The sequence below is a fragment of the Diprion similis genome, chromosome 2 (genome assembly GCF_021155765.1).
Source record: "Diprion similis isolate iyDipSimi1 chromosome 2, iyDipSimi1.1, whole genome shotgun sequence".
Classification (NCBI taxonomy): Eukaryota; Metazoa; Arthropoda; class Insecta; order Hymenoptera; family Diprionidae; genus Diprion; species Diprion similis.
Window position 1 is genome coordinate 14229419 of NC_060106.1, and position 27795 is coordinate 14257213.

The window sequence follows — 27795 nt, forward strand, 5'->3', positions numbered from 1 at the left end:
CTGTTGGGTATTTTTTTTTTTTTTTTTTTTTTTTGTTTTTCTTTGTCTTTTTTTTTTAATTTTATTTCCTATCTTCTAAAACATTTATTTTTAATTACTTTTATTTTCTCAGACTTTTGACTATACACGACTGTCGATCCGAGGCCGGCGTGCGATTAAAGTTTCAAATGCTTATCTATAATAACCTGCATATCAAGGTCTATGTAAAAAGGATAGAAAAAAACGTAATGATACTCGGGAACGTAATGCATTTATTTTAATTTGTGTAATATCTATAAACCGAGAGACATAATAATTATTACCATATATATTATATATGTACTATAGATATATCGGCTGACCATTGTAAGAATTCTTTGTTGAGTCTTCGAACCCAAGTAGTCGGAAGAATAAAAATATATTGTACAGACGTATAACATACGGGGATTGATCGGTTGATTGATTGATTGATTGATGGACGGATGAATGGATGAATGAATGAATGGTTGGATGGGTAAATGGATGGATGCCGAGAGTCTGGTGAAGTATAAATATCAGAAGTTTTGTTATCACGACGGTAAACTCGTGTCGATGACGTAGAATTAACGTAATTTCTACGATATAATAGAGTGGAGCTATAGAGAGACCGCGACGTAGAAATTATATACTTATAATATTAATTACAATAATAATATTATAATAATAATGAATATTTAATAACTTACCTCGATCATGGCGTAAACCGTATTCATATATTACCTTATATATATGCGCAAACGCGGGCTATATATAATATCCGTGACGTTTTTGCATTATATACGGCAGTATTTCCAGGACCCGTAAGCGTCGCAATTTGTGACGCGTGTCATTCCACCACAATTTCGTAGTCTTGAAAGTTTACATTCAAGTATAACTTTCAGGAATGGTTGAGAAAGAAAGATGCTAATACGAGAATTAATAACGATGGGAAAGTTGAGAGAAAAACAAGTTTAAGGAAATGGTGAAAACACACCCGCGAGCTCTTAGAGGGTATATTAGAGGAAATCAAAGGTAACGGAAGAACGTATGTATGTAACAAATTGGATCACGTGTTTCCAGAATAAGAGAATGAAAGAACCACTGGATTTCGAAGGCTGGGAAGAAAAATTAGATCCGAAGAGAGTGCAAGAGTGAGAGTGAGTTTGTGTATGAGAGCGAGAGTGAGAGTGAGAGGTGAAACGCGTTTTCGAGACTACGGGGACGCCATACGGGACCATAGACAATTCCAGAGCTCCCTGCGGTCAGTGTAATGTAAACGGCCGACGGAATAATCATTGGATAAACAAGGAGAAAAATGGACTATTTGAAACGATTATTGATGGTGTTTTTATCAATTTTATTCTGACTATACATATATTTTTAGACAGTAAATCATGTCGCTTATAAAACTTTTACATGTACCTATAGATACACGTTGGCTGTTTTTATTTGGAAATTCGTCGCGCGAGCGAGGAATCCATTTTTCCGTTTTATCTTTTTGATTTTCCTTTCGGCTGGTTTCACTTTTTTTTTTTTGCTTCTCTCTCTCTCTTTCTTTTTTTTTTTTTTAATTAATAATCGATAAGTAAAATTCTTTACGAATCAACTATGCTAATGTAGAAATTCTGTAATAACGTAGGCATAAGGATTGAGGTTTTGTCGGTGTATAAAATTGCTAACTAATTCCTTCTTGATGTACATAGTGTATTAAAAACGAAGCAACCCTTGAACCTGCCCTCCCCTTCAACAAAAAAAGAAAAAAAAAATCATTAATAAACAAATAAAATGAAATATAGTATATAGTATATAGTAACGCGTAGACGTAAGTGAGGACATACATGTACGAAAACAGAAGTAAATAGAAACAAAGAACTTGCAAAATAGCAGAATTATAATGTAATTTTTGCAAGTCCCGCTAGACTGAAGCTTGCGGATGTACACGCGTCCGGCTGAAGCAGAGCACTTGTGCATTACTCCGAATAAAATGATGCACCGATTCGCTGCTTCTGCATAAGTGGTTGTTGTCGGTACGGACGCGACCGCGAGTTGACAAAAAGTGAAATTTTTAATAAATAATGGAAAATAAACCCGCTACCCGGATGAATGTATTTTATTGTAAAGAATAATGCAGACTTCGATTTTTGTAGAAAAAAAGTAAATAAAAATTGCATAAACTTGCTAAACTATCTCTTAGACAATTCAATTATATATTAATAATTATTATTATTGAGAACGATAAAGATTACGAAACTACTCTGTAAGGTATAAGATTCTAAATGAGAGATGCTAAGTATGTAATGTAAATCGAGACTAGAACGCTATTTGTTTACTAAAATAATAACGGTAGGTAGATTTGCGCGATTATATAGCGATATACGAGATACAGAGAAAGGGGAAATAAATGTGGTTAAGACAACGTGTTACGTATGAATATATATATATATATATATATATATCTATATATGTATATATACATATATATTTATGTGTATACACGCAACATACATACGAATAAATAACTACATAATATTAGTTCAGTAATTATTATTATTATTATTATTATTATTTTATTATTTTATGATCATCACTACGACAGTTATTATCAGCATTGTGATTATAAACAACTTTATTGCCTTTGTCATTGTCATGATTGATTACTATTATTAAATTTATTACGTTCATCATTCTTATTATTTTGATTTTTATTCAAATTATTCACTTTATTATTATTATTATTATTATTATTATTACTATTATTAGGGAAAAACATGTACACGTTGTACCCGCATGTATAGACAAGATGAAAAAAAATGATTGGACCGCATAGTGTTGCAAATTCCAAATCAAAAGAAAAAAAAAAAACAGTTGAAAAAAAACCACTGAATAAAAAAGATTTTTTAAAGAAATACATTCGCTTCGCAACAGGCATTGATTAAACAGAGAAAAGGACGCTTCAGTTTTAGTGAGGCGCCTAGGCGGCGAAAGGGTAGGCTTTAAAATAAATGCTGGTGCTGTGCTGTGATTTTTATAAAAGGGGAAGAAGCGAAGATTAAAAGAAAGAGTCGAACGGTAATCGAACGGAATGACGGGTTAGTGTTGATTGAAGAAAAGAATTTTTATGAAAATATACAGATAGCCTAAGTACCTGAACCCTACCCTATTCACGCCGCTGTTGTAATGGTAAAGAAATGTATTAATTGTATAGGCTGTACCATGTATTTGCTTTTAAATAAATTTAATATAGATTGTTAATACGCTGATACGAGTTGAGGGGCTGCCTCGATTTGTGGAACACGCTACGTGGAAACTAATAGACGGGGCTACTTCCTTGCGCTGGCGTCGTTTGCTTTATTAAATCTGCGTGAACGTGTCGCCGCCAAATGGAGACAATCTCTAGCCAAAAACTATACATTCATAAGTAATACGTATTTGCCGCAATGTTGCATAATTAATGAAACGCGGAATAATCGAACGGATTATATGAAACCAGGTGGACTGAGACAACGTAAAACATATACTTAGTACTAAATGAACTTTTTTTTTTGGTATGTATAAAACTATGAAAGAAAGAAGAAAAAAAATCTTTAATTAAATACTTGACTCGTTACGCTTTATATATATAATATATATATATATATATATGTATATCGCATATATATACAAGTGACGTGTTAACGTACAGACGCAAATGAAGCAAGTACAGATTCGCAGGCATCTTGTCGTTAAATTGTAAGATATTGTGTTCAGACTCCAGAATGTACTCTGACTCCCCTCCCCAGACTACTATATATTAAATATATTGTGCACTATGCTCCAAATTGTCCATACAAATAAATATATCGAAAAATCTCAAAAAAATCAAACAAAGGAACAAAATTTCTCTTCCGTACGTATATTTTAAATTACTCCTGACACCTTTGTTCAAGCAATTTGTCAAGTGTTTAGTACTTGATGCAGGGGACCAAATGACGTAGGTCAGTAGACAGACAGAAAAACGAAAGAAACAAAACTCTCAGAAATTCAGGTGATTATTGTAAGTAATTAATCGTAAATATCGCGATCCGGTAATGGGTGCAACTGTTGCGTTCACGCTTTCGTATATTTTCTACAAGACTCAATTCAAGGCGAATCAATTCTCACGTACTTCAAAATAATAGAATAAATGTGAGACAGGTTGTAAAAACTTTTTTTCCTGCGGTCATAAAGGTTTTCGGAGAATTACAAATTTTGTAATTAACGTTATACGGTAATTGTGAGAGTTGATGTTGGCAGATTTCTTATTTATTAAATTTTTCCTCGAAGTATCGTAATCGAAAGTATGGAATTACTTAATTTATTGACAATTAGGTATTGTCATACGGTACATGCGTGTTGATTCGGACAGAAAATCAGATTCAAATTAGTTCGCGCGCTGGACGTCGGAACTCTGATGGCGCCTCGGTAGCTCGCACGCCATTTGCACAGCCGCGCAACGAAACTTGGTCAGTCACACTACAGAGAGCAGCAGACAAAGTCCAGCAGATTCAACACTGGCGTTTAGAGTATAGTGCATGTATTTAAAAACTTGTTTTTATTTCGCTTATCTGTAATTTCGGTTTCATCTCTAACTCAACGAGAAATCATAACTATGTGCAGCGTTAACGATACCGAATTCGAAACAGACGATGAACTGATGCAACCGGACGAAGTACCGCAAACGTAAGTAATTTGAGGCTTCGAGCGCCGAGCACGTGTCGTCTGGTCGCGAATGTGACAGTTGCAAAAAACATGAAGTAGTTGATCAAATTAACTGTAATGTTATCACGGATTATTACCAACAGCTCTTACATTGTGTTGCCAAAGCGAATAGCTCATGAGAAAAGCTTCTACGACTCAATTCCATTCTTGCTAACCTCTAACGTGCCATGTTGGTCAAATATAGATTTTATCATTTATCAAAGGATCCATAGTTTTTCTATGATTGTTTCAGTGAAGGTGCTACATGCAAAAAATGCAACGAGAAGAATGCCGAAGTCGTACTTAGAGTTAAGGACACTTACTGCAGAATGTGCTTTCTCGCCGCATCGACGCACAAATTCAGGGCCACCGTCGGAAAATCTAAGCTAGTGAGACCGAATGATTCGATACTCGTCGGACACTCGGGAAAGGCTGGATCTACAGTTCTTTTGCACTTGATCAAGGCAGGCATGAGTGAAGCTGTTCACAAAAGACTTATGTATAAGACGACGGTACTCTATGTGGATGGTAATACGAAAATTAAATACAAATATAAGCAGACTTGATTCAGAGTGTGCATTCTGTTCATTATTCTTGTATCGATGAATTCGAACACATAATTGTGAATGTTTGAATACTAGAAAATATTTTTACTACAGAAGGCGCAGTACTGGGTCAAACTGTAGACCAGCGAAGATCAACTATATCCGCGATTCGCAGGCAAGTTCATGGTCTTGGATTCACTGGATATGCAGTATCTCTGAGCGAGTCGTTGCACAGTTCTGAACCAAAGATTTATTCCTTGGATCAAGAGGTGGAATATCTCGAAGAAGACTCCAAAGTCGTTGATTTGTTCAAAGCCGTATCGAGTTATACATCGAAAGAAGAATTACTCCATAAGTTACGTCAGAAGTTATTGATTTCTGTTGCACGCTCCCTCAGATGTTGTAAAGTTTTCACAGCCGATGGTGCTACAGACTTGGCAATAACAATACTTAGTAACATAGCTTTGGGGCGAGGTGCACAGCTTCCATTGGATGTTGGTTTCGTTGATTCTAGGGAGCAGGATATTAAAATATTGAGACCCATGCGAGACTTTACCAGGAAAGAGCTGACCTATTATTTGAATTTTCACAAACTCGAGACTGTTCAAAATCCTGGATTAACGACCAAGAAAGACCCTTACACGAGTATACAAAAACTAACTGAAAAATTTGTTACAGAATTGAATACAGAATTTTCGGGGACCGTTTCTGCGATATTTAGAACAGGCGAAAAGCTAAGTATAGGGAACTTAGAAGCGAGTAATTTAATTGAGACATGTGCTCTGTGCAGGGCTCAGCTAGATACCGTATTTACGGATACTTCTTCTCTGCAGGCCACAGAGTTTTCGAGGTTGATATCTGCAGAAGGGCCGAAAGGTAATATTGGTCAAGCTGTGTTTGAACTAAAAAATTTTCCGTGTGTCATCGACACAGCCGAGAATGTTCCTTCAAGTGATCCGAAAAATTGTGACAACTGTAGCTGTAGCAAAGGCAAAGAAAAATCTGAATTATTTGTCAAAAATTTCGAGAAGTACCTGTGCTATGGGTGCAGATTAATTTTTAAAGATCTTGACAAGCAACACAGCATTCCAGAATTTTTACAAAGTTCAGTAAGGCAAAGGATATCTTTAGATGATATGAGAGAGGAGATAGCAGACTTTTTATTGTAAATAAAATGATCTTCTTGAATAAGTTCATTGTAAATAAACTATATTCATACCAAATCCTTATTTGCTTGTGACGATAATTAGTAATCACAATAATTTCAAGCATTAGCGTTACTAATAGGCTGATTGACAGTAAAGAATATTTCTTTCCTCATAATTTAATCTACAGCAGATTATTTATTTTCACAATTTTATACAGCTGGTGCAGTGGGTTACTTAAATGATAACATCATTAACATTCTTCAGTTTCTTCACAATCTGCGTTGAATCAAATGTTGCATGAAAATGTTAACGCCTTTCTTCAAATTGTGCTGAATTCAAATCCTGTAAATGTAAATCAGACATAGGCGTAGCATAAAAAACAGAAAATGTCATCTATGTACGATCAAGATTTTTTTATACCATGATGTAATACCATGCTGAAATGTTTAGTTTTTCTATTGCGTTCGTAGAGTCTATTCTTAGGCGGTAACTGAGAGTGAAATAAGGAAAAAAACTCCGAAACATGCAGGTTCTAGTCTTTCGTTCATTTCTTTCTTCTATTTAGTGTCTGCTGTTATATTATTTTGAATTCCGCAAGCTTCCGGTGCCAACCGGTGAGTAGAGCTACTGTCTCTACAGCACGTCTGTAGTGACGTTTACTATATTCGGAGCAACCTACAAAGTCAACGGTGAGTTGTTACAATGATTTTATACAAGCTAATAAAATATCGCCGAACAATAAGATGGATTTGTTACTATAATAGGATGCATTTATTAAACTTTATTATCACAATTCGTTTTGTGCGTCGGGGTTATATAAGCTGTTGCGTAAGCTCAAATCAGTTATTGAGGTTATGTTTTCTTCGCAAAATTCATCACGATTATTCGATTTCATATTATTATACGTCTTATGGACATTGTTCGTTTATCGTATTATCAAATAGAACATCTATTTTTACTTCAACAATTTCTAAAGAATAAGCAAAATATATTCTCGTTATTGTTCAAATTAAATCCAACGATTTCCTGATTTATTTTTGTACAGTAGTCAAATACTGATTAAACTTGAAAAAGCAGGTGTGATAGCTATTCAGTTATTTTTCCGAAAGATGTTCGGTTACCTAAGCTGTACACTTATACGTAACTCATGTACAGATTGTTGATATATCAACGAAGTGCTGAACGGACAATTAGAAAAGAGAGCCGAAGATTTCCTGAAGAAGTGCATAAGTTGAATGAATACTACTTGAAATGCAATTTATCGAACGTCATATGTTTCAGAGTTTCAATCATGGATTTTACTCCGATATTCCGTACACCAGTCACGGACTTGACAGGGTGTATACTTAATGCTCAGCAATCGAAGAGATGTAGAGGTTACGAGATGCATTTTTATGAATGTATGGAAGCTTATGGAATACCAAAGGGCTACAAAAAGTGTTCCGACATGTTCGAAGATTACCACGAATGTTTGAATCTTGGTAAGCAAAAGCAACGTGTCACAGCCATGAAAGCAGAGCAGGCTCGTCAATACAGGGAAGGAACTCTTCCAAAACCGTATGCTGCTGACCCCCCTAAAATCGACAGCTACTGAAATCTAAGTATCAACATTAATAATGCTTAATCTGTAGTACTTGGCTTATCTGGAATATATATAAAAACAACATAGAATGAAAGCTCTACACCGTGTCATTGGTTTCTTTGATAACAAAATTTACTCTCACCTAAGTGAAGTCTGTTCTCACTCTTCCACTTTGGTTACAACGTCAAAATATGTATATCAAAGTGTGAAATAATATTTACTACGAACGATACTTCTCAAACACCATTTCAAATGAATATTAATGTTATAAATATGAAAAATTGAAATACATTTTCAAATATTCGTAATGAAAACAATAAATGTTTCATTCTTCTCTATATAACACCACACATTGGTCCTTTTCGGGATATTTCGGAAGACGAAAGCTTGCCGGTTGGTTAATCACTGAAGGTCGAAGTATTTACAAAGTCAGAATGAATACATTACGATACTTGATTACCGGCGTAGTATTCGGTAAGACGTCACGGCGGTAATCCGAAACCAATTAAGTTTTCAAATCAAGAGCTGTGGTGAATAATATAAAAAAAAAAAAACACCGCACGAGTCTCATAACAGACAGTGAAGTTAACGTTTTAGTTTCAATTGCTAACAATCGGGATAAAATGAAACGAAATCATTTCATAGATGTCGGTAAGACGCCGCCGCGGGTATCTGATTTATTTTTTGTTCGTCCTGATCGTCTTGTTTGTCATCATTTGTAAATTTTGGATTTGACGCGATATATCTTTATCGATATTATGCCTATACTATTTTTATAAACGAATGCGTGTGTAATACATACACATTCTTTGTCCTCTGGCTACCTCTGACCGAAGGTCTTTCATTGAAGAACTAAAACCTGAGAACCGAAATTGCCAAATAACTCAAGTTCTTCGTCATGCCTGTGTCGTGGACGAGGATTTATCGTTATATGTGGGTATATATATGCTCGTTTTTATTGACAAAAATCGTCCCCGTCAATAGGCGAATAATAATATTTGTGTACCTGTAAGTTGAGTGGCGAAATAATTTCTGACAATGAAAATAAATATAAACAAACCAAAGTTCGAGTTGACGAAGAATTGTACTGTGAATTGTTTTGATCTCTAAGGTTGTCGAAACGTGAGTCATTTTGATACGAAACATATTTTGTTACTACAAAGTGTTTCAAGTTACGCTGACACACTCTCTCATTTCGGGTCGCGACGAGATGGTGCCTATGCACAACATCAAGGAAACTGCATCTTATTACTAAATACCTACTGGGAAAAAACATGGTGTGTACAGTTTACATAGGATGCAAAGACATAATATAAAAGTATAATATCCCACTTGTTGACGCGGAACGTTCATGTGTGTACTCATTTTAGCATTATGCAAACGTCCGTCAAGTCGAGTACATTCTGAGAATATACGAGACATCTTTTGAAAGAATGTGGGATAATTCAGCTCGTCCAGTGTCTTTATATGTGCGCATTAATTCATTTGAGTATGTACGTAGTACGTCTCCGGTGTCTGAAATTGGACACGTCACGCAGGTATAACTACAATCTTTGATATCTTCGTGTCTTACTCTCTATTCCTCTCTCGTTTTTCGGTTAAAGACGGGTTTGAATTTCGACGATGTCGGAGAAAATTATACCCTTTCGTTAATAGCAGTCGGCGAACGAAACGTCGAATTTTAATTCTCTACGATTTCACGCTACTTTGAACTTTACGTACCGATGATAATTGTAGACTTGTTTATTATAAAAAAGGAGATAAAGATAAGAATAAAGTAAAACAGAAGTAGTGAAATAAAATAAAAGACAACGTGGATAAAAATGAGAACAATCCAGTGAATGTGAATATCTCTGTGCAATAGCTGCTGGTTATTTCCTCTGAAAAACCGAATGAATGAAACTCGCTCGTCATTGACGTATATATCTGCAAATATCGAAGTCCACGTATTCCAACCGTGAAAACGGACTTAACAGCCCCATTCTATACACAATTCTGAACAAAAAACACCTGAATACATTTTAATTTGACGCAGAAATAAAGAAATTACGTGGTTTTTACGAAATCGTAGTGGTAAATTCGTAAAACTCATTTCATTTCTGTACTTCTGCGTCAAATGAAAATGTTTTGGAATGTTTTTGTACATAAATGCGTATAGAATAGGGCTGTTAAGCCCTTTTCGCCCTGGAGATACGAGGACTTTGATATTTGGAGGGTACTTTCAGTAACGTCGAAATACGGGGATGCCCTGGTCGATTTTAACGTTGTCGTACATATCTTCAGATATCAAGGTTCACGTGTTTTAAACGCAAAAGGAGCTCAACAGCCCCATTCTATACACAATTCTGAACAAAAAGACTCCAATACATTTTTACTTGGTGCGGAAATAGAGAAATGGTACGAATTTACTATTGCAATTTCGTATTTTTTGTGCCATTTTTTTATCGTTGCATCAAATGAAAATTCCTTACAGTCTTTTTGTTCAGAATTCTGTATAGATGCGGACTGTTAAGCCCTTTTTGCGTTTAAAACACGCGGACTTCGATAAGTATCTGGAGATCTGTACGTGAACGTCGAAATCGACCAGGGCACCCCCTTAAACGAGAGAATAGGATGAAAATGTAAAGCCCTCGGGTAGTTGGAGGGTCTGCCGTCAGGTGGCGATAGTCTGGCCTTTGGATTGGCGCGGCGTCGACGCGCAGCGAGAGAAGCGCACCTGTCAGTCACCATCGCCGACTGTCAATCTGACTGACGCTGAGGACAAACGTGAGGTCTGAAACCGAGTGTTTATGTGTCGTAATAACAGTAATTCGTTTAAAAGCAGTGAAAACCGTATCGTCCGATCGGCGGTGTGTCCGAAGAGGGCATTGCCGGTAAGTACGCTGCCTGCGTTACGGTTGACGAGTGTAATAAACGAATCCGCACCGCAGGCATGGCCGAACGCGTGTGTTTGACAGGAATTTGAAAGGTCCAAAGCAGCCCGGACTTTGGCTGATATATCGCCTAGTGCCAATCGCGTTCGAGAAATCGTACGATTGCTGTGACCCACGGTCTTACGCTCACCAATTTTCGAACCCTTTTAACCCGGGCTTATTCTCTGACAGCTATTCAACCGTCGTAAACAACAACGTCGCTCCCGATACCTTCGGCCTGGCGCGTACAACCTGTGTATACGTAGCCGTACCGGCTATGGACCACGATATAGGTGAGTGAAAAATTCAATTTATTCATTATAAACGTATAAGCTTTCTCTACGTTCGTCGACCGATTCGAGTCCTCGCCTATCTTGGCGTCGTAACACGACGCTATTCCGTCTTGGCACGTGGTGTCGTGTAGCGCGGGCTCTTGGCACGCCGCACGGGGTCCACACAGCCCTGCCCACGGACTCCTTTTTTCGCCAACTGTCATTCTCACAGTTCGAATCTGACAGCAGATAAGCGGTAGAAGCAGCTTTCATTGTTCTTTATTATTTACTTTAGCAACGTTCGTTGCATGTTTACAAATGCCTAACTATATACTGATGCTAGATTCATTTAAATTGTCTCTGGGTGTTTTATTAACCCCCGCCCGTCCGCCCGCCCTTCTTTTTCTTTCGATCGTTTTTATTTTTTTTTTTTTTTATTTTACTATACAAGTTTGTCCTGATCCTGTACTGGAATTTCTGTGTACCGTAATTCGCTGATCGGAGCTGCCGGACGTTTCAAATGTATGGAAATATCGCGCAGTCGATACGTTATACCTATGGTTCTCGGCACGCGGTTACAAAACGTCGAACAACTGCGCGTCGAGCGTCCGAACTGATCCCGCCTAGCTAGCCGCTTTTTCCCCTCTTTCTTTTTTGCTTTCGGTTTTTTCTACGTTTCTCTCGAATGCGAACGCGCCGCCGCACCTTTGTTACAAGACTCGTGCGTCGTATGTATGCACATCGTATCGTGCGTTTATATCGATATATATATTACGTAAAGTCCGTCTGTAGGGTACGCGTATGCAGCAGGATCTTTCAGAGGTGGAAAGAGAGGCTCTGCGGCCATTTTGAATTTTTGCAAATGTAGGACGGCGTCATCGTCGTCGTCGTCGTCGTCGTCTATCTGCCGTCTGACTACCTCTGCCCGTGAACTATGCGCTGAGCTCGGTCCCGCTTTCAGAATTACAATAACCTGGAGGTTGAGCGCGGTTCTGTAGACATGAGTCGACGATACTTATGTGACGATAAAAATTGCGAGATTGTTGCGTTCTCACGTATATCGCATCGCGTCCAGGTTTTGTATGCTGGTATATAGTCGAATCCTGGAATGTCGGCATTCGCGTGGCGAAGCTGAGATGACGAGAAGCGGCGAAAAGTCGCATCTCTCTTATATCCAGATAGTCGGCGTTTCCGCCGGAAGCGAACATTACACCTGCAGTTGAAACACGCGCTTGAGTAGCTCTTTATTCGTTTTCGTCTTTTCACACACGACGGTCACTCTTGACGTTAGTCGTCGTATTTTGCTTACAATGGTTAAAGGAAATATGAGGCGTTCACAATATTTGCACGTATTTCTAGTTTCTGCGAATTACAATTACATATTGCTGTCGCGCTGTGTCGCGCTTCGTCGTGCGGCTTATATTGTGTTTGATCGTATAAACAATTGCAACAGTCAGGAAAGCAGCGGTTCTTCTGGTTTAAGAATTCTCCGCAGAGACTTGCGATCTAGGGACAAGAGTCATTGCGCGAGGATTTACATTCAAAACCTAAAAACTATATCGTAAAAATTAAATTTACTTGCAAAAACAGGAAACCGAAAAGTCGAAAAATTATCCAAATTATTGGCAGATTACTATGTATTATATTGTTTGCAAGGCACGTATCCAAGATTTGGATTCGCAACTATTGATTGACGCTTCGGGTAGCGCCTCCCAACTATCTATCATTAAGCGGATTAATTAATACCCATAACAGTACAAATGACGCCTAATAACGATATTAGCTCATTCAACGTTCACTTTTAAATACTAGAAACGTCTTACTTTCACTCTTTTAACGCAGAATCAATTTGTCGCTCCTTTGACGGCGCTGCCTTTGCTCGTGGAAGCCGAGAAAATGTGCTATTTATGACGGTGCATACGCCTTGAATCGTTATATCACTCTGCAGCGTCTCAGAGCCATGGCGTTTTGATTATGACATGGGTTTGATTATCTGTTGCACAACTTGAGCACATCCTCACTTCTTACATAGAATAGATGGACGAGATCATTAGGCCGAGGCATTTCGTATGTACCTCGTTGTCAGTTCCACCTGCATTTAAAAAATTATTGCAATTTTCCGTATTTTTTTTTCCACTTCATCGACTCGTACCTACGGTTGAGTTTGACAAGGCCGAATCTTATCTTACCTAAAGATTCGATCGTGTAGCGATATTATCGTAATTAGTTCGTGCCATTTAATTCCGCGAGAATTTAATTATATCGATTAACGATGTCGAGCAAAATCGTGTATTATCCTGTCGTTGACGCGATTAAGTGAATGCTTCTCATATGTACACGTGACAAGTAACTACTCCTTACGTTAATGTAGGTTGAGTAAAATGTACCACGTGTATAAATATGAGTGGCGCCATTTTTTATTTCAATCTAATATTGCAATTAGTAATTATAATTGATTGCCCATTTGCTGTGTTCACTGAAGGCGATTTTTCGCTACTGCAATATATATGTATACACATATATGAACAGATTATATAAATATACACCTAGTTGCGTAAAAGTATAATAAAACAAATGTGTAATACAAACGTATACGTATGTTTCCTAATCGTTTAGTGCAATTTTTTTTCTCTCTTTTTTTCATAAATTTGAACTATCGACACTCGTAGGATCAAAGTGTGATCTTGTTGCAAAACAGCCTTAGAGATAAATGAATTTAGTGTTATCTCCCCGTAATGTACATAAAAAAAACACAAGAAATACCATTTTTTCATAATAATTAAAACGTTGTTTGCGAGCTTTGAAACTAGTGGATTCTTTGTTGGCCATTGTCGAGGTATTAGTTTTGTAGCTAAGAATTTGAAGAAAAGAATCGTATGAGAGTTTCGTAGATCTGTCGTAACGTCCTCGTCTTCCAAACTGCATTTATACCTAATCGTGCGATAGAGAATTCCGTGTTGATAAGTTTTTGTCCCATGTGTATACTTGTAATTGACTGAACTCTTCGAAATGATGTATCAGGATTCGAACGCATAGCACGACGCGATAATTTTAAGCTGGTAAGAACGATGAGTTTTCACCCACGATTGAACGACCGGTTTATCACCGGAAAAGCACCCGTCGTATTTAGTTCAGAGGGTCAAAATCTATCAGTGATGAAAAAAGCTCGCCCCGGCGACCCCGACGTCGATTAGAGAGAGTTCTCTCTATTGCGGCGTTTGGACGCCTGTCAAGTATTTGATGCGTTTATTTGCAAATTGCTATCAGTCTGCAGCTTCGTCTTGCTCGAGCTTTAATTTTTTCTCTCTCTTTTTCCGTCAGTCAGTTCATAGGATCTGCACTTTACTTCGTGGTAATAGCTAATCTGTGATGCAAGTACTTTTATGTATGATTTTATTATTCCGATAAGGCCAACGCTCGCATTTAATCATGTATTATATTATACACCGTAACGTAAATAGACCAATGCGAGTTTTAAAACGATATCGCATGTATCAGTTATAGCCGTCAGCTGATTCTTGACAGCTCGTTATTAATCCAAAACCCGTGCCGCGCCGCTGAGCCAATTCATTCATACATCGTTATAATATCATACCCATACTACATACGGTTTTGTTATGAAAAAGGGTATCGAATTTTTGTCCCAAATAAATTTCAATCATTAATCTCGCTGTGCGTTAGGTACACACACACAATTGTGCATTCTCGTTAATTGTCGCGAAATATCATTCCTTTCTCTCCTATCCGCGTTTGTGTTTGTTTCATCTTCTTCATCCTTTGCAAAATGAATAATGATTCATCGAAACGAAACGACATAAATTAGGGCTGATCCTTTCGATTTAATGACTTTTTCCTCGTAAAAAGACAGTAAAAATCGAAATCTAGCTTTGAACCTTCTTAACGATGCACATCGGCTGAGATACTGCAGCACCGGTCTAGGGATCCTCTCACACGAGAGCCGCGAAGCCTAGCTGCCCGGATAGGCTAGCTCGTGCAAGTAAGGCAGACGATGCAGTCACGCCGGACCGATGGCGTGAAATAGTGAGAACAGGTGCATGCCGCAACCCTTTCGCCTTTCCCTGCCGCCTCCTCCTCATCCCCATCCTCCTCCTCCTTCTCCTCCTCCTCCAGCACCAACAGCATACAGCAGCAGCAGCAGCGACGATGGCATTCTGTATTCTATTCTGGCCAGCAGCAGCGGATGACCGCCAGCGTATACCGGCGCTACATTATCGTTTGTTTGTATTTTAGTCGACTCCTCACTTTCTCGCTTTCAAACCCCTCCGCATCCTCCTCTTCTCCTCTCCTCCTCTTCTCCTTTGCTCAGCTTCGCGACTTTTCATACTCGGCACTTGACTCCTAATTTTGTTTTCGCAGCGGTGAGCACGATATCAATAGATTCGCACAGCTATGCCTATGGCTATGCGAGGTATAAAGTATTATTACATACGCGCATCACCCACACGCTGACTCGTGGTTCAAAACTGCAGGCAAACCGCCAACGACATTCTCATCTTACGCCGATTCGATCTTTATTCTCACGCCCCCCGCGCTCTGCAGACATGCCTCCATCGTTTACTCAACGCGAAGTGGATACAAATTGATACAGTTCTTCGTGAAATTTGTTGTGCTAAGTGAGGTTGGTCGCCGAGGAGATGTAATCGAATTTTCAAATTTGCACTCGATGTATACTTATATGTATAGAAATATTCATTCAATTAGAATTTTACGAAAAATCAACACTTGTGTCATTCACATCTACGTGATGCAGTGACGAGATTAGTGCTGACTCTTCGGTAATAGTTACGACAATTTTTCTATTTCGCCTATAGAGCTAGATACGGAAAAATTTTACAAGTTTAGGCACGCGTGCGACTTTTTTTTTCAATTTTTTTTTCTACCAAGTAACCGGATCCCTTTTATCATCTGTGTATTCAGTTGATATATTCGAATGACAACAAGTGTTTATAGGTATTTATTATTATTAGATGCACGCACCTGATGAAAATATATGGGTCAAGAATTATCATTTCACATTTCTATATCGGTTCTAGGCGTCAAAATTACTGTAATTGGAATTTATTGATAACGTTTGCGATAATTGTTATGTTGGTGGTTCCCGAGTAGGCGCCGCTGCCTTTTTTTTATCTCAATTAAAATCGTATCGCCGGTTAGTAATTCTGCAAAATGATTTGGATCGCGTTGGTTGAATAATAAAAAATCGGGCCACCTGTAGTAAAACTGTGCCAAAGTTAATTCTTATCTAGTCTTTTCTACAAGGTGTAATAAATTTCAATACCACACTTAATACAAGTAGGTACACATATAAGTACTCGAGAGAATAAATGGTTGATTTTAGCGCGGCTGTTTTTAGACGATGATGAATGGCCGATACAGAGGTATCGGGTAAATTCACACGGCGACTTTCCATAAAACAGTAATTCACTGTCGATGCAGGGAAAGAAAACAGAGAAACAGAAGTCAGGGAGGAGAGTGTTAGTGAAAAATTGAATTGAATTGAATAAGAATAATATACTGCAGTAAAATATACGCGAGAGTAAAAACACTGTTCGCCACATGTATAAACAATTGAGCACTTCGATTTGCAGAAGAATTTGTGGCGCCGTGTAAAGTTTCGTTCATCAAACACAGCGACGAGTAATAATAAAATAATACTTGACGGTAACGATAATGATGTCCGAAAGAAAGGAGATTCACGCTATGGTTGGTAACTTTTTTTTTCATCTCACGACTTACCAACACCCTCCGTCAAGGATTGAAACATATCAGATTCGCTAGTGTATACCCACGATTTCCGGTATAAAGTGGTTAATTGGTCATACGGATTCTCACTTTCGGATAATAATTTTCTCTCGGAAAGGGCCGATGATTAATTACTTGCACATTTAAAACAGACCTCAGCTCGTTAAGTCAAGTTGGAATACACTTACCCGACATATACCCGATAGGTACACATCTATACGTAGGTATAAGGTGGTATTTCGTCTCTGTTAATGTTAATCATTTCGTTAAAGAATTAACGCCGGAATTGCGATGTACCTTTTCGTATGCAGCTATATAATTATTTTAACGACTGTTCAAATGAATTTTCCTCGTGTGGGGACGCTGACGATCCCCGCGCCGTGTCGCTGCATTGAATTAATGACGAATTAGTGATTAAGCTTTGGATACCAACTCTGTACGATGCGGATGAATTCGTTACGCAATCCGTGTGCGTGTGCTGCTGCGGACTCGACGCAGACGCGGAGAATACACGCAGGTTTCAGGGCTTGCGTATTACCTACACGCACTCCACTCGATGCTAGGTATATTATACTATTCATTGAATTATTTCTCCGCGTATCATCATCCTTTATACAATACCTACTTATGGCTGTATGTACGCGTACATATAGTATATAAGTATAGTAACGGGTAACGAGCATCGGAGGCCGGGCAATAACGACTAATATACCTATTTATCCATTCACTTCTATACCTGCGAGTTGTGCGTATGTAACATGAACGCATATACGGATGCAAGTGTAATTCTTCAAAGCATTGAGAAACCGTCGTCTATAAAGATGGTGGGCGCGCGGGAGGGGGGGGGGGGGGGTCGATTCCTTGCCAGGCGGCGGCACGAAGTCCGCCGCGGTTCTCAGGGATTCATGAAAAACTTGGTTAGGAAATAACGGAAATAGTTTAGGTTTCATGTGGTAACTAATTGGATAGCATTTTCTGTGAGACTTACGTACAACGCCTGTTCAACGGAAGATTATCTTTATACCTATTGAATTGAAATACTTTTACTTTTACTTTTTGAATAAGTAGGAATGAAATTCCAAATTTCATACCAGATTTAGAGAGAGAGGGAGAGAGAGAGAGAGAGAGAGCAGCTGATTGTACCTGAACTTTAATCAAGAGCACAAAAAATCAACATATATTTACCATCTGACCGTCCGTCAGTCGAAATTCTCTCACATGTATATGCAATTAATTTATATATATTTTTTAATAACGCGTCAGCCTTGTATAAAAATGATGTACAGGTGCTCACGTTTTGAATAATTTATTCAACGTCGCGTACGCAAAGCGGCGGTTTACCCATTATAAAATTCGTGTGCGTTTACCGCTTTATAAACAGAAACAGTATATAAAAAAAATAAAATAAAAAATACAGAATTGCAGCCGGGTTAGCGGCATCGATTTGTCAAAGTGGAGAACTTTTGTAAAGGATGCCGCAGACGTTAACTACGTATAAGTATACTGGCAGACGCGATGATCCAGTCTCTGAGATGCAAGAAGTAAAGAGACGTCCAGGATGTCGAGGCTAGGCGGCCAGGGATTAGCATGATAATGTAATTGGGTCGGTTCGCACATGCGTGACAGACGTTGCTCTCTAGGTTCTCTCTCGATAATGGCTTCCCATTTTATAAACGGACCATTCTACCTGTACTTGTAACGTAGGTACCGAACTACGCAATCGGCCAGAAGTCTCCCCGATAGTCTTGCGATGTTTAATGCATGCAGCGGTCGCCTGCACGATCAACATCGACAGACGCCATAGAATTTTGATGCGTATAATGCATGCGCTTAATTTCGCCATAAGACGTGAACGCCGCTGCTGCGGCGGCAGGAGAGACGTAAAGACGTTTTTCTTCCGAGTATCGTTTTTCCTGGCTCGATCGCATCTCTTTGTGACAATTCAATTATCCACTAATTACCTGAGTTCAAAATGGTGGCGAGGGGTCCGGAAAGGTCTCACTAAATATCATTTAAAGGGAGGTGGAGTCGATGAAAATCTCACGTCGATTTTTTAATTCAAAGAATATAGATTATTAATTAGGTATTTATTGGTATGAAGGAAAATACACGAACATATCAGCTAAATTTAGTTATTTAAAAATTATAGGGTGAATCTCATGTGAGGGGAAGGGTCCAAATTAGAAAAAAAAAAAACACTCCGCATAATTAAAATCAAAAGCCGCTATACAGACGTTGTTTATTTTTTTTTTTTTTTTGTGATAAGTACAACTGATACATTTTTGAATTTTTAAAAAATTCGAGTGCATCTTTTGCCAAAAATAATGCATCGAATATTCCACTTTTCTGAATGCGTTTGCGTCAGCAGCGGTTACTGATTTTTATCCGTAAACGTCGCATGTAAAGAAATAACGTCGATGACGTTGAGGATGATTATTTAATACACCGGGTGGCATTGCCGTTTCTTTAAATGCCGTCTGACCAGAGATAGAAATGATAGAAACTGTGGTCGATTGTGTCTATAATAATAAATACGGGACGAGAGGGCGACGTGATTCTCAACGATTTAGGAAGTTGGCCAGCCTCTGCACACCCCTCTGAATCTCTCTCCGTCTATCTACAACTCACTTCTACAAGCTACGAGATTAAAGGTCTTCCATATCTGACCGGCACAATCAACGGAACTTTCTTATCTTCGGTCCGAGCGATACGAAGTTTATGTATGAGAAACATGCCATTTAATCCCCAGGTATTATCGGCGCCGGTTTCTAATCACTTTTGAAAATGGGTCATCGGACTTTCGACGTTCGACGCGGGTTCTCTATTTTTTTGGAAATCAATTCATCCTCCCTCGTATAATGTTATTTCAGAAGTATACGTCTGTCTTACGTCAAGTCGTCTTTATTGTCGAGTACAATAATTGCGAGGGAAAAGTATACACGCAGGAAGCGACCGTAATTAAACGGACTTGGGACATGGATGCGCGTTCCAAATTTAGGAGTATTTTTGAGATCCGGAACCCTCGGGACGACGTTCACGTCGAGCTTCGCGGTTACGTCAGGCATTTATTTATCTATAAATCTGCTGCAGGATTTTTTTTTAAATGAGAATCCGACGGATGTTCAAGTCTTGATTTTTAACAAGAATCGTAGTATGTAAAAAATCCTCGAAATCAATGGATGGTAAGTGATTCTCATTCGTCACCAATCAAACATCAATCTGATCAACTTCACGACTTAAACGACGTTGCGCCCTTTGCGTGACAATCTTGAAATGATTACGAAATCTGATCATCTAAGTTTTCGTAATATCGACCGATATTATCCGTGTTCAGGTACAACTTTTAAATAATTCTATTTCGTATTTTCGCAACCTGAAGAAGTTAAGGAATTTTCAATTTTCAACGGCTAATTTTTCACGGCGATGCACAGTGACCAGAGCCGGTCCATCAAGCCGATTAGTCGAGTCAATCCAGACCCTCGCCTTTATACTCACGCCGGATAATTCATTATGTTATTATCATTATTTTTTATAATTAACATTATGACCGTCATAATTATCGTTGATTCAAGCTCGCCTCATGCTTCGTTCGACACGCCGCGCCGCTCGAAGGATTTGTGTCTGTGAAGTGTTTATAACGTATTTGAGAATTGCGGATTCACTACCACCATCATCGTTCGGTAAAATCCGAAGACTCGTTCTCATCGTTTCGGACGCTATCATCTCCGCAGTCAAAGCGTGGAGGTAACTACATCATCCTCCACCGCGAACAGCGTCATCAACGACGTACCCACGTACGTATGGGTCTATCCATGTGTTACATGTGAAGAAAATGATTTTAGTCGACGCAGCTAAGTTTGGTGATAATATTACCAGGCTTACAAAATCACCGTGACGATGATAACGCCTCGTCGTAATAACAACACTGTGTCGTGTAACGAAATCTCATCCTCACGCAATCGCGTGTGTAACAGTATTTTATACGTACCTATACGTTATACTTACATGCGCGCTTGCAAAATATGTTTGCTCTACGCATAGACTAGTAGTAACACTCTTCGTCTTGAGCATGATACGTTTGATTATACATATACGTACTACGTAGCTTGGATATACAATATAGTACAGGTGGAGGAGGAGAATATAGGTCGAGGACTTGAAATTATGCGATAATTTTTACTTTGATTTAAAATAACACAACAATTTGTTCAAGCGTTATTTATTTATGCAACTAAATTTCCATCAGGGTACCTAATTATCACTTAAAGAACATCTATAACACAATAATTACGCTGTCGGTTTTTCTTAGATGGCAGTTTGTTGATATTATGCATACGTTCATACATCTTCCATTCGCCAGTTCTTTATAGTCGCGAACTCTTCTCGCAATGAACTCGCTGGCTGATGAACCTGCAGCGTGTGCAGCAGGAGGACGAGTGTTTTCTTATGCAAGGTGCTTTACGGAGACACTCGTTTGCTCATTTTTACCCCTCGCCACGTCTCTCCGTCGCTCTCGCTCGCTCGTTGCTCTCTGTAGCAGAAGAAAATAAGCGGACATTTTGAAATTGTCGAAACGTTTTTGCGGTCCAGCCTGAATCCGAAGGAAGGCATGCAGACGCTTCAATACGCGACAAAAAGGTCCACCCCATGCAAGGATCACGCGGAGCGTGCGCCAGCTGTCCCGGTTTGTCACGTAAATGAATATGTACCTACATACGTGTGTATATATTTATATGTATACACCGCTCGTACACTCTCTGCTTTATGGACATCCGAGCTTAAGATTAATAAACAGCCGTCGTTTCAATTTGGCCCGCATGTAACGTCGCCACCCTCGTGTGACCGCAGAATCCCCGAGCGAGGCTTCTTCTTTCCAAGGCAACATCGATATCGCCCGTCGCGTCGTTCGTGGTTGTATTATTATATACCTACGCGTTCATTCTTCAATTCACCGGTATCGAGTGGTCGCCGAGCGACCCGGCAGGTGTCGACGCTCCATTATGGTGTATATCTTAAATTACCAGCTACCGTGCGTCCGGACATGATATACCGCTTCGAAACTATATTCAAATCAATTTTCACTCGGTGCATTATATGGACGGATGTATAATGACGGTCTTAGGAGATTTCTAATCGTCTAATCAGGCACAAGCCTATGATTATTCATCGATATTATTATATTGCTTTTAAAAAGCCTGTCATTTTGTTTGTAATTTGACATCGCTTGGGTTGCTCAGTGCATGATTGTCAAGCTTCATCGGTTTCGGTTGTATCTATAAATATTACATTATTTTTTTTTTACACAGTGAAGATTGAGCGTAAAAAAATAACGAGCTTGGTTTAGGCAATACCGCAAATTACACGGGAATGTAATCGTAATATATAGTGCAACCGAAAGTATAAGCTTCGACCCGTGGTCTGGCTTGGCGCCAAATTTTGGTGTATAACTGGAGGTAACGAGATGACAGCCTTTTTAGAGAAGGAAAAAGGTTGAAAGAAATGTTCAAGTTTTTGGGTTAGCTATTGCACTTGATGACGAAGTCTGAAATGATTCAATTACCGACAAAAATAAAAATCTGTCCCTGAATCATTAATTCATTAGTTTTCCGTTTCTTTCAAAACGGTCATATTTTTTTATTCTTTTCTTTTTTTTTTTCATTTTCTTTAAAGAAATTTATGAGTTTGCTTCAGTTGAAAAGTAGACTCTGATAAACGTGGGAACAAACTGCAGCGCGACAGATTAGTGCACTGTGTATTAGCAGATAAGAGTAACTCGCAAGATACGTGTGATGGGTACTTCATATACATATTGCAGAAAACACGTGCAACGGTATATCGTCGCACAACGCGATTACACGTGCAAAGTTATACACCGTGGACGAAATTTAGAAAGTTCTCAACTCACTAACTTCTTATTATGCGGACGTTAGTGTTACAAGATGTCTTCCGTTTCTGCACGGTAATGAAAAAGATGTCTTTTGCATCCGATTGCAATTTTTGCAACAGCTTGTTTGTCTGCGATGAGTTTTTTTCTCCCCCACAAATATATGTGTCTATATATATATATTATATATATATATATATGCACATGTACAATATAGTACGTAAGACAGCGCGTGTGTGTGTCTGTGTGTTAAAATATAAAAAAGGAAATACGTCCGTTCAGTAAATAGTGTTCCGATTGCATTATAGCCGAGAAAAGTGTAATTGTAGATAATATATTAGCGCATAAATTAACGGTAAGGTGAAAAAAAAAAAAAAAAAAGGTAAAAACGGAAGACAAGAAAACGACTATGTACAATAGCGGCACATAAATTTAAATTGTGTAAATTCCTTGGCACTTGCGGTCGATGCACGCGGGGCCAGCTCGATAAAATATGATCGCCTCCTGTCGCCTCGGCATAAGTTCTTTCCGTCTAATGACAGCGCGCGGCTGTCTTCGCGAAACGTTCTGTGTCGAGCGGCTAATCATTTTAACAAAAGTGCAGCAAAAACTTGTCATAAACCTTGACCGAAATAGCAAAACGTACACTCAGGTTAGCTCGACTAGGCTCCAACCTACCTAGGCTAGATTAGGTAGGCTGGGCTTATGGATGAGTTCAGAACTCGCTGCGTGTGTGATGAGACGCAGGTATTAGTCGTCGGTGGCGTCCGCAACGGAAAACGCGTCGGTTTCCTGCCGGCGTGGATATTAAGTGATACAGAAACGTGTATTACCTCGGTTATACGCGGGTCATCCGATGTTTTCAACTCGACCAAGGCCAACCGTTCGATTGATTGTAAATTCGTGAGAAGCACACACGCTATATAACGCGTAACATGTATAAACGGAGGCGCCGCGTCTATTGGTCTTCCGCTTTATTCTCCTTCATTTTACCTCACGCATAGACGTCGTAGGTTACGATCTGCGTTTGCATTTGCATGGCAGTGCACCGCGTTCCCGTTGGATCAAACGTTGCGTATTACGCAATTCGTACGACAGCAATCATTGCGAATTGCAAATTCACGCTATCGTTATCGTTACGAATGCCGATAACGCTGTACCGACTTTGCCCGGTCAATTCATTACGCCTTGGGAATCAGTCGCTGTGCTGGTCGTTTCCATAAGCATATGTAACATCATTCATTTTCTGCGTTCAGTGTGCTTCCAACAGTAATTCCTTCTACATCGTTGTCATTGTGACAATAATTTGATGAAAAATTAACAACAAAAGGATCGAGTACATTCACCTATACGTCTTGATTAACGTAAAACCTTTCGTAGGTTCTCTTTGAATACTACTTGAAATTATGCAAAGTCATTGTAATTGTTGTACCGAAATCGAGGTATAAACCTCATGGCATGGCAATGTTTCAAAACAATTATATAAAACTCATTTGAAATGACGCAACGTCACATGCAGAGTTCGTTTTTAGTCACGTGAATTAGTCGTTTGATCATTTCTCAGAATTTACTAATAGCTAGCTTTAAATTGCGTTGCAGCTTCTCGAAGTCGTTGACGCGCTCAATTTTGCAGTCGCATACGAGTAACGTCATGTGGGCAGATGAACGCTCGGAATGAATAAATGAAGCGAAACGTGTGGCGCCACTTCGTGTTTCCCCTCTCCTGACCCCGTGATGATTATCATTAGCGAAGGATGGTTGGTTGGTTGGTTGGTTGGTTGGTTGGTCAGGTTTTCGAAAACGTGACGAATGTTGTGTTTCGGAGTGGGTTAATACCACTCATTAATCGTTCGATACACATCCGCAGGTTGTATTATACATATTCAGGTAGAATATGATAAATAATCGCGTCGACTGATCAGGTGCAGCTGATCAAACAAACGTCCTGGCTCTGCTGCAACCCGGCCAAGTTATAGAGGGTCAGATAACTCCTCGTAATTTAAATATGAAATATTAGATAATATACACATGATGCGCACAAGCGATCGCAACGCAATGCTGGCGCTGCCGCGGCGCCGCTTCATACTCAAATCAGTACCGGACGTTTCCTGGCTCTAGTCGAAGCTTATGCATCTTCTAACCCCGATTTAAGCCCCTCGGATAAGCACTCGATTCGAAAATGATACCGAAACGCTCGTGTCGCGTTATCGACAGGTATCACAGCTACACGCGGTACTGTTTTGTGATTTGTACCGGCGTATCGTCCTATCGTTTATACTAATATATATATATTATACCATGTACATGTATACCGATACCCACAGGAAGTAGGAAACCTTGCAGCGTTTTAGGCATCAATTTTGACGGTTATTACAAGACTTCCCGTGGAAAGACAATTACCTGGGTACCGTATATTAAATGTGATATCAAAGCTGACAATGAGACTAGAAAGTCACTAACTGTAGCGACGATTGGAAGAATCATTTTTCGTCTTGGTCTTTGCGCGACCTGCGGTCCATGTGCAAGGGTGCCGCCGCATGTACGGCTGTATAATACTAATAATAACAAAAACACCAACAACAACAATAATGATCATTATAATTATAGAGGGCGTTCACCTCGCGGTGTGCTCACCTATATTCGAAGTGCCATAAACTATGAAAATAGTGAAGAGAGACCCTGTTATCGGTACACGACGCGGCGCGTGACAAGCCGCAGGTGTAATACACCGAAGTGGCTATATCTTCGTAAGTCAGCTATCCGAACGGTATGCTCCAAAGTCTACTTTTCATGTAACTTGAGAATTGCGGCGGCGGCGGTGGCGGTGCTAGTGGTGGTGGTGGTGGTGGTGGTGGTGGTGGTGGTGATGGTGGTTGTTTAAAAGTTATAGACACTTTCATTCAAGCTGACAGTCAGTTTGTGGCTGGTGGCCGATCAGGAATCGTGGGCTTTAAACTTAGGGGGCATTTTTTTTAATTGCTACTCTTACGCCACACGTATTATACATATACATACACACATACGCGAGGGAAGATAAGACATTTTTATTGGCGGATAATAGATTGCCTGTACAGAGTGTCGCTCAACGACGAGAAGATTCTATCATACATATATATACACGTATACATATACTGTATATTTTTAAACTCTCTCCAATGTAGGCTAAACTGATAACCCGAAGTCATACTCTGCACGAACCGAACGCGGGACACGACAGGCAGCCAGTTGCCGTGTCGAATACACGCCGGTTGCGATGCAGCCTCGGCAATTCATTCCTCGCATTATCCCATGTCAAATTAATGCCGCTGCACCTCGACGCCGCGGCCGGGCGACAAACGCACGCTCATGTTATCCACACCCTGCATCCATTTGTCTACCTACCGCGAAGATGTGCCTCGACTATCCATACCTTACCACTTGACACCCGTAGGTACACCTGTGTGGGCGCGAAATTACTCGCCGCCGCTCTGTTACGTATACTTTATCGCTGTAACAGTCATGAATATACTCGTTGCACCTCATCCTGCAACGGAGTGCATTGACTTCAGTTGACGACCTTAAGCTCATCGTGTTCGCTCTTCATTCTCACTCTACTTACTATTCCGCTCTAAATTCCTTCGCACATCATCTCCGAAGCTTTAAGGTAAAGAGAGAAATTGTGTATTACGTTCAGATACACAGTACCACGGAAATTCTCGATTTAAATTGCGGAATTTACGTTTACTTTTGAACTTTATAGTAATCGTGTACGTGGAAAGTTGCCACGAAACGGGGGCACTTGGGTAAAATGAGACCGCCGATTTTCTCGCAATTAGCACGTGCTGGCTGCCATTTGCCAACGTGTTAGGCCCACGTCGTAGGAACGTCGTTTTTTTTCGTTTTTTTTACCTTGCCTTACCTCTTCTGTTTTTTTTTTTCAACACGCATAGGTGCAAAGTATACTGGTAGGAACGTTACTTACTCGAAGTACAGATAAGCGATTAAGTAAGCCGTGTATCTATCTATAAATTGCGTAAGTTACGTACAGGTTCGCTTTATGTATATACATATGTATTTATATATATAGATATGTTTAGTGTATATCTAGAACTCCGAGTGACTGTTTACCGCAAATATATCAGCTGCCCGAAAGCATAGCGTGAAATTGGAATGTGATAGGGTTACTTATAAATATACACTGACGCTGTGCGAGGTACTGAATACCTGCGGAAACACGTTGATGAATAGAAATCGTAGATGGCCTTGGTTATACCTATACCTTGCCTGCTTTCATCTCAGCTATAGAGCAACCGTGCCATGCGATTGCTTTTCCAGTTGGGAGGTGTACGAGTCTGACTTACACGTTGGAATCAAGGATTGAGTCGAAAAAAACATAACTTATGATCGAAAGCACTCGATTAGGTTGTCGAAGAATTTCCGGGCGATGGTATTCAGTGTAACCTTTGACAACTATCTTTCGTCTCCTCTATTTTCGGGCGTCTTTTTCTTCGACGTACGTACATATTTGCATTCGAATCTTGTATCCATATCTCTTGGCATATATAATAAACAATGGAGGGAAATCGGTTATTAGTTTTATGCGAACATTGAGCGAAGTAGGTATAAAGTCTTCGGTTACGTTCAGGAAAAGTTGTGGATATCGTAAAGCATGAGTCTTGAGGGTGAGAGCAGGGCCATCGAGCAATTCGGTTGTCGCAAATTGGAGGAAGCTGGTAGCCGAAAGGCTATCTGCCTGCGGTCATCCAAGTTTCCGGTACTCCTGAAACGTTATTGCTTATTTCCCATGGTCGACCAGACGGGAAATGATTGCGACGGAATTGCATAGTGCGATATATACCCCACGCCTCTGATTCCATAACAGTAGAAGACCATGAATTTAGTCACTTTTCCAAGGGGCCGAAGAACAGTCAAAGTTTGTCGTTCAGCCGAGTTGCGAGTCGATGTAAATCAGACTCGGCGACGACGGGTAACGGCTG

The 27795-nt window shown here is 39.5% G+C and overlaps 3 protein-coding genes across 5 annotated transcripts in view; all 3 read left to right on the top strand.

The window, feature by feature from the left end:
- The first annotated feature begins 4413 nt into the window (after nt 1-4413).
- On the top strand, nt 4414-6637 carry LOC124411737 (cytoplasmic tRNA 2-thiolation protein 2). Of its 2 annotated transcripts, XM_046891100.1 has the most exons (4): nt 4414-4545; nt 4633-4695; nt 4967-5241; nt 5373-6637. In XM_046891100.1, the coding sequence occupies exons 2-4, from the start codon at nt 4670-4672 to the stop codon at nt 6425-6427; spliced, it is 1356 nt and encodes a 451-aa protein (XP_046747056.1). In that variant the 5' UTR covers nt 4414-4545; nt 4633-4669; the 3' UTR covers nt 6428-6637. The 2 variants fall into 2 exon arrangements, with proteins under 2 accessions (XP_046747056.1, XP_046747047.1); XM_046891091.1 differs by having other exon boundaries at nt 4443-4695.
- A 303-nt stretch (nt 6638-6940) lies between these two features.
- On the top strand, nt 6941-8067 carry LOC124411760 (NADH dehydrogenase [ubiquinone] iron-sulfur protein 5). The gene is made up of 2 exons (XM_046891145.1): nt 6941-7095; nt 7688-8067. Exon 2 carries the CDS (start codon nt 7698-7700, stop codon nt 7998-8000), a length of 303 nt encoding a protein of 100 aa, XP_046747101.1. The 5' UTR covers nt 6941-7095; nt 7688-7697; the 3' UTR covers nt 8001-8067.
- A 2588-nt stretch (nt 8068-10655) lies between these two features.
- Nucleotides 10656-27795, top strand: part of LOC124411744 (homeobox protein TGIF2-like) — a 78325-nt gene continuing 61185 nt past the window's right edge. Inside the window, exons 1-2 of one of the 2 annotated variants that reach the window (XM_046891124.1) lie at nt 10663-10861; nt 11093-11193. In XM_046891124.1, the coding sequence (XP_046747080.1) occupies nt 11178-11193 (16 nt within the window). In that variant the 5' untranslated portion in view covers nt 10663-10861; nt 11093-11177. Of the gene's footprint in view, nt 11194-27795 lie in introns of both variants that reach the window. The other variant, XM_046891132.1, reaches the window with a different exon arrangement.

Excerpts from the sequence above, each read along its gene's own strand:
- LOC124411737 (XM_046891091.1), top strand. The coding sequence starts at position 4,625 with ATGTGCAGCGTTAACGATACCGAATTCGAAACAGACGATGAACTGATG. Across the intron at positions 4,696-4,966 it reads CCGGACGAAGTACCGCAAAC|TGAAGGTGCTACATGCAAAA; the intron begins GTAAGTAATTTG and ends TGATTGTTTCAG. Across the intron at positions 5,242-5,372 it reads GACGGTACTCTATGTGGATG|AAGGCGCAGTACTGGGTCAA; the intron begins GTAATACGAAAA and ends TTTTTACTACAG.
- LOC124411760 (XM_046891145.1), top strand. The coding sequence starts at position 7,698 with ATGGATTTTACTCCGATATTCCGTACACCAGTCACGGACTTGACAGGG.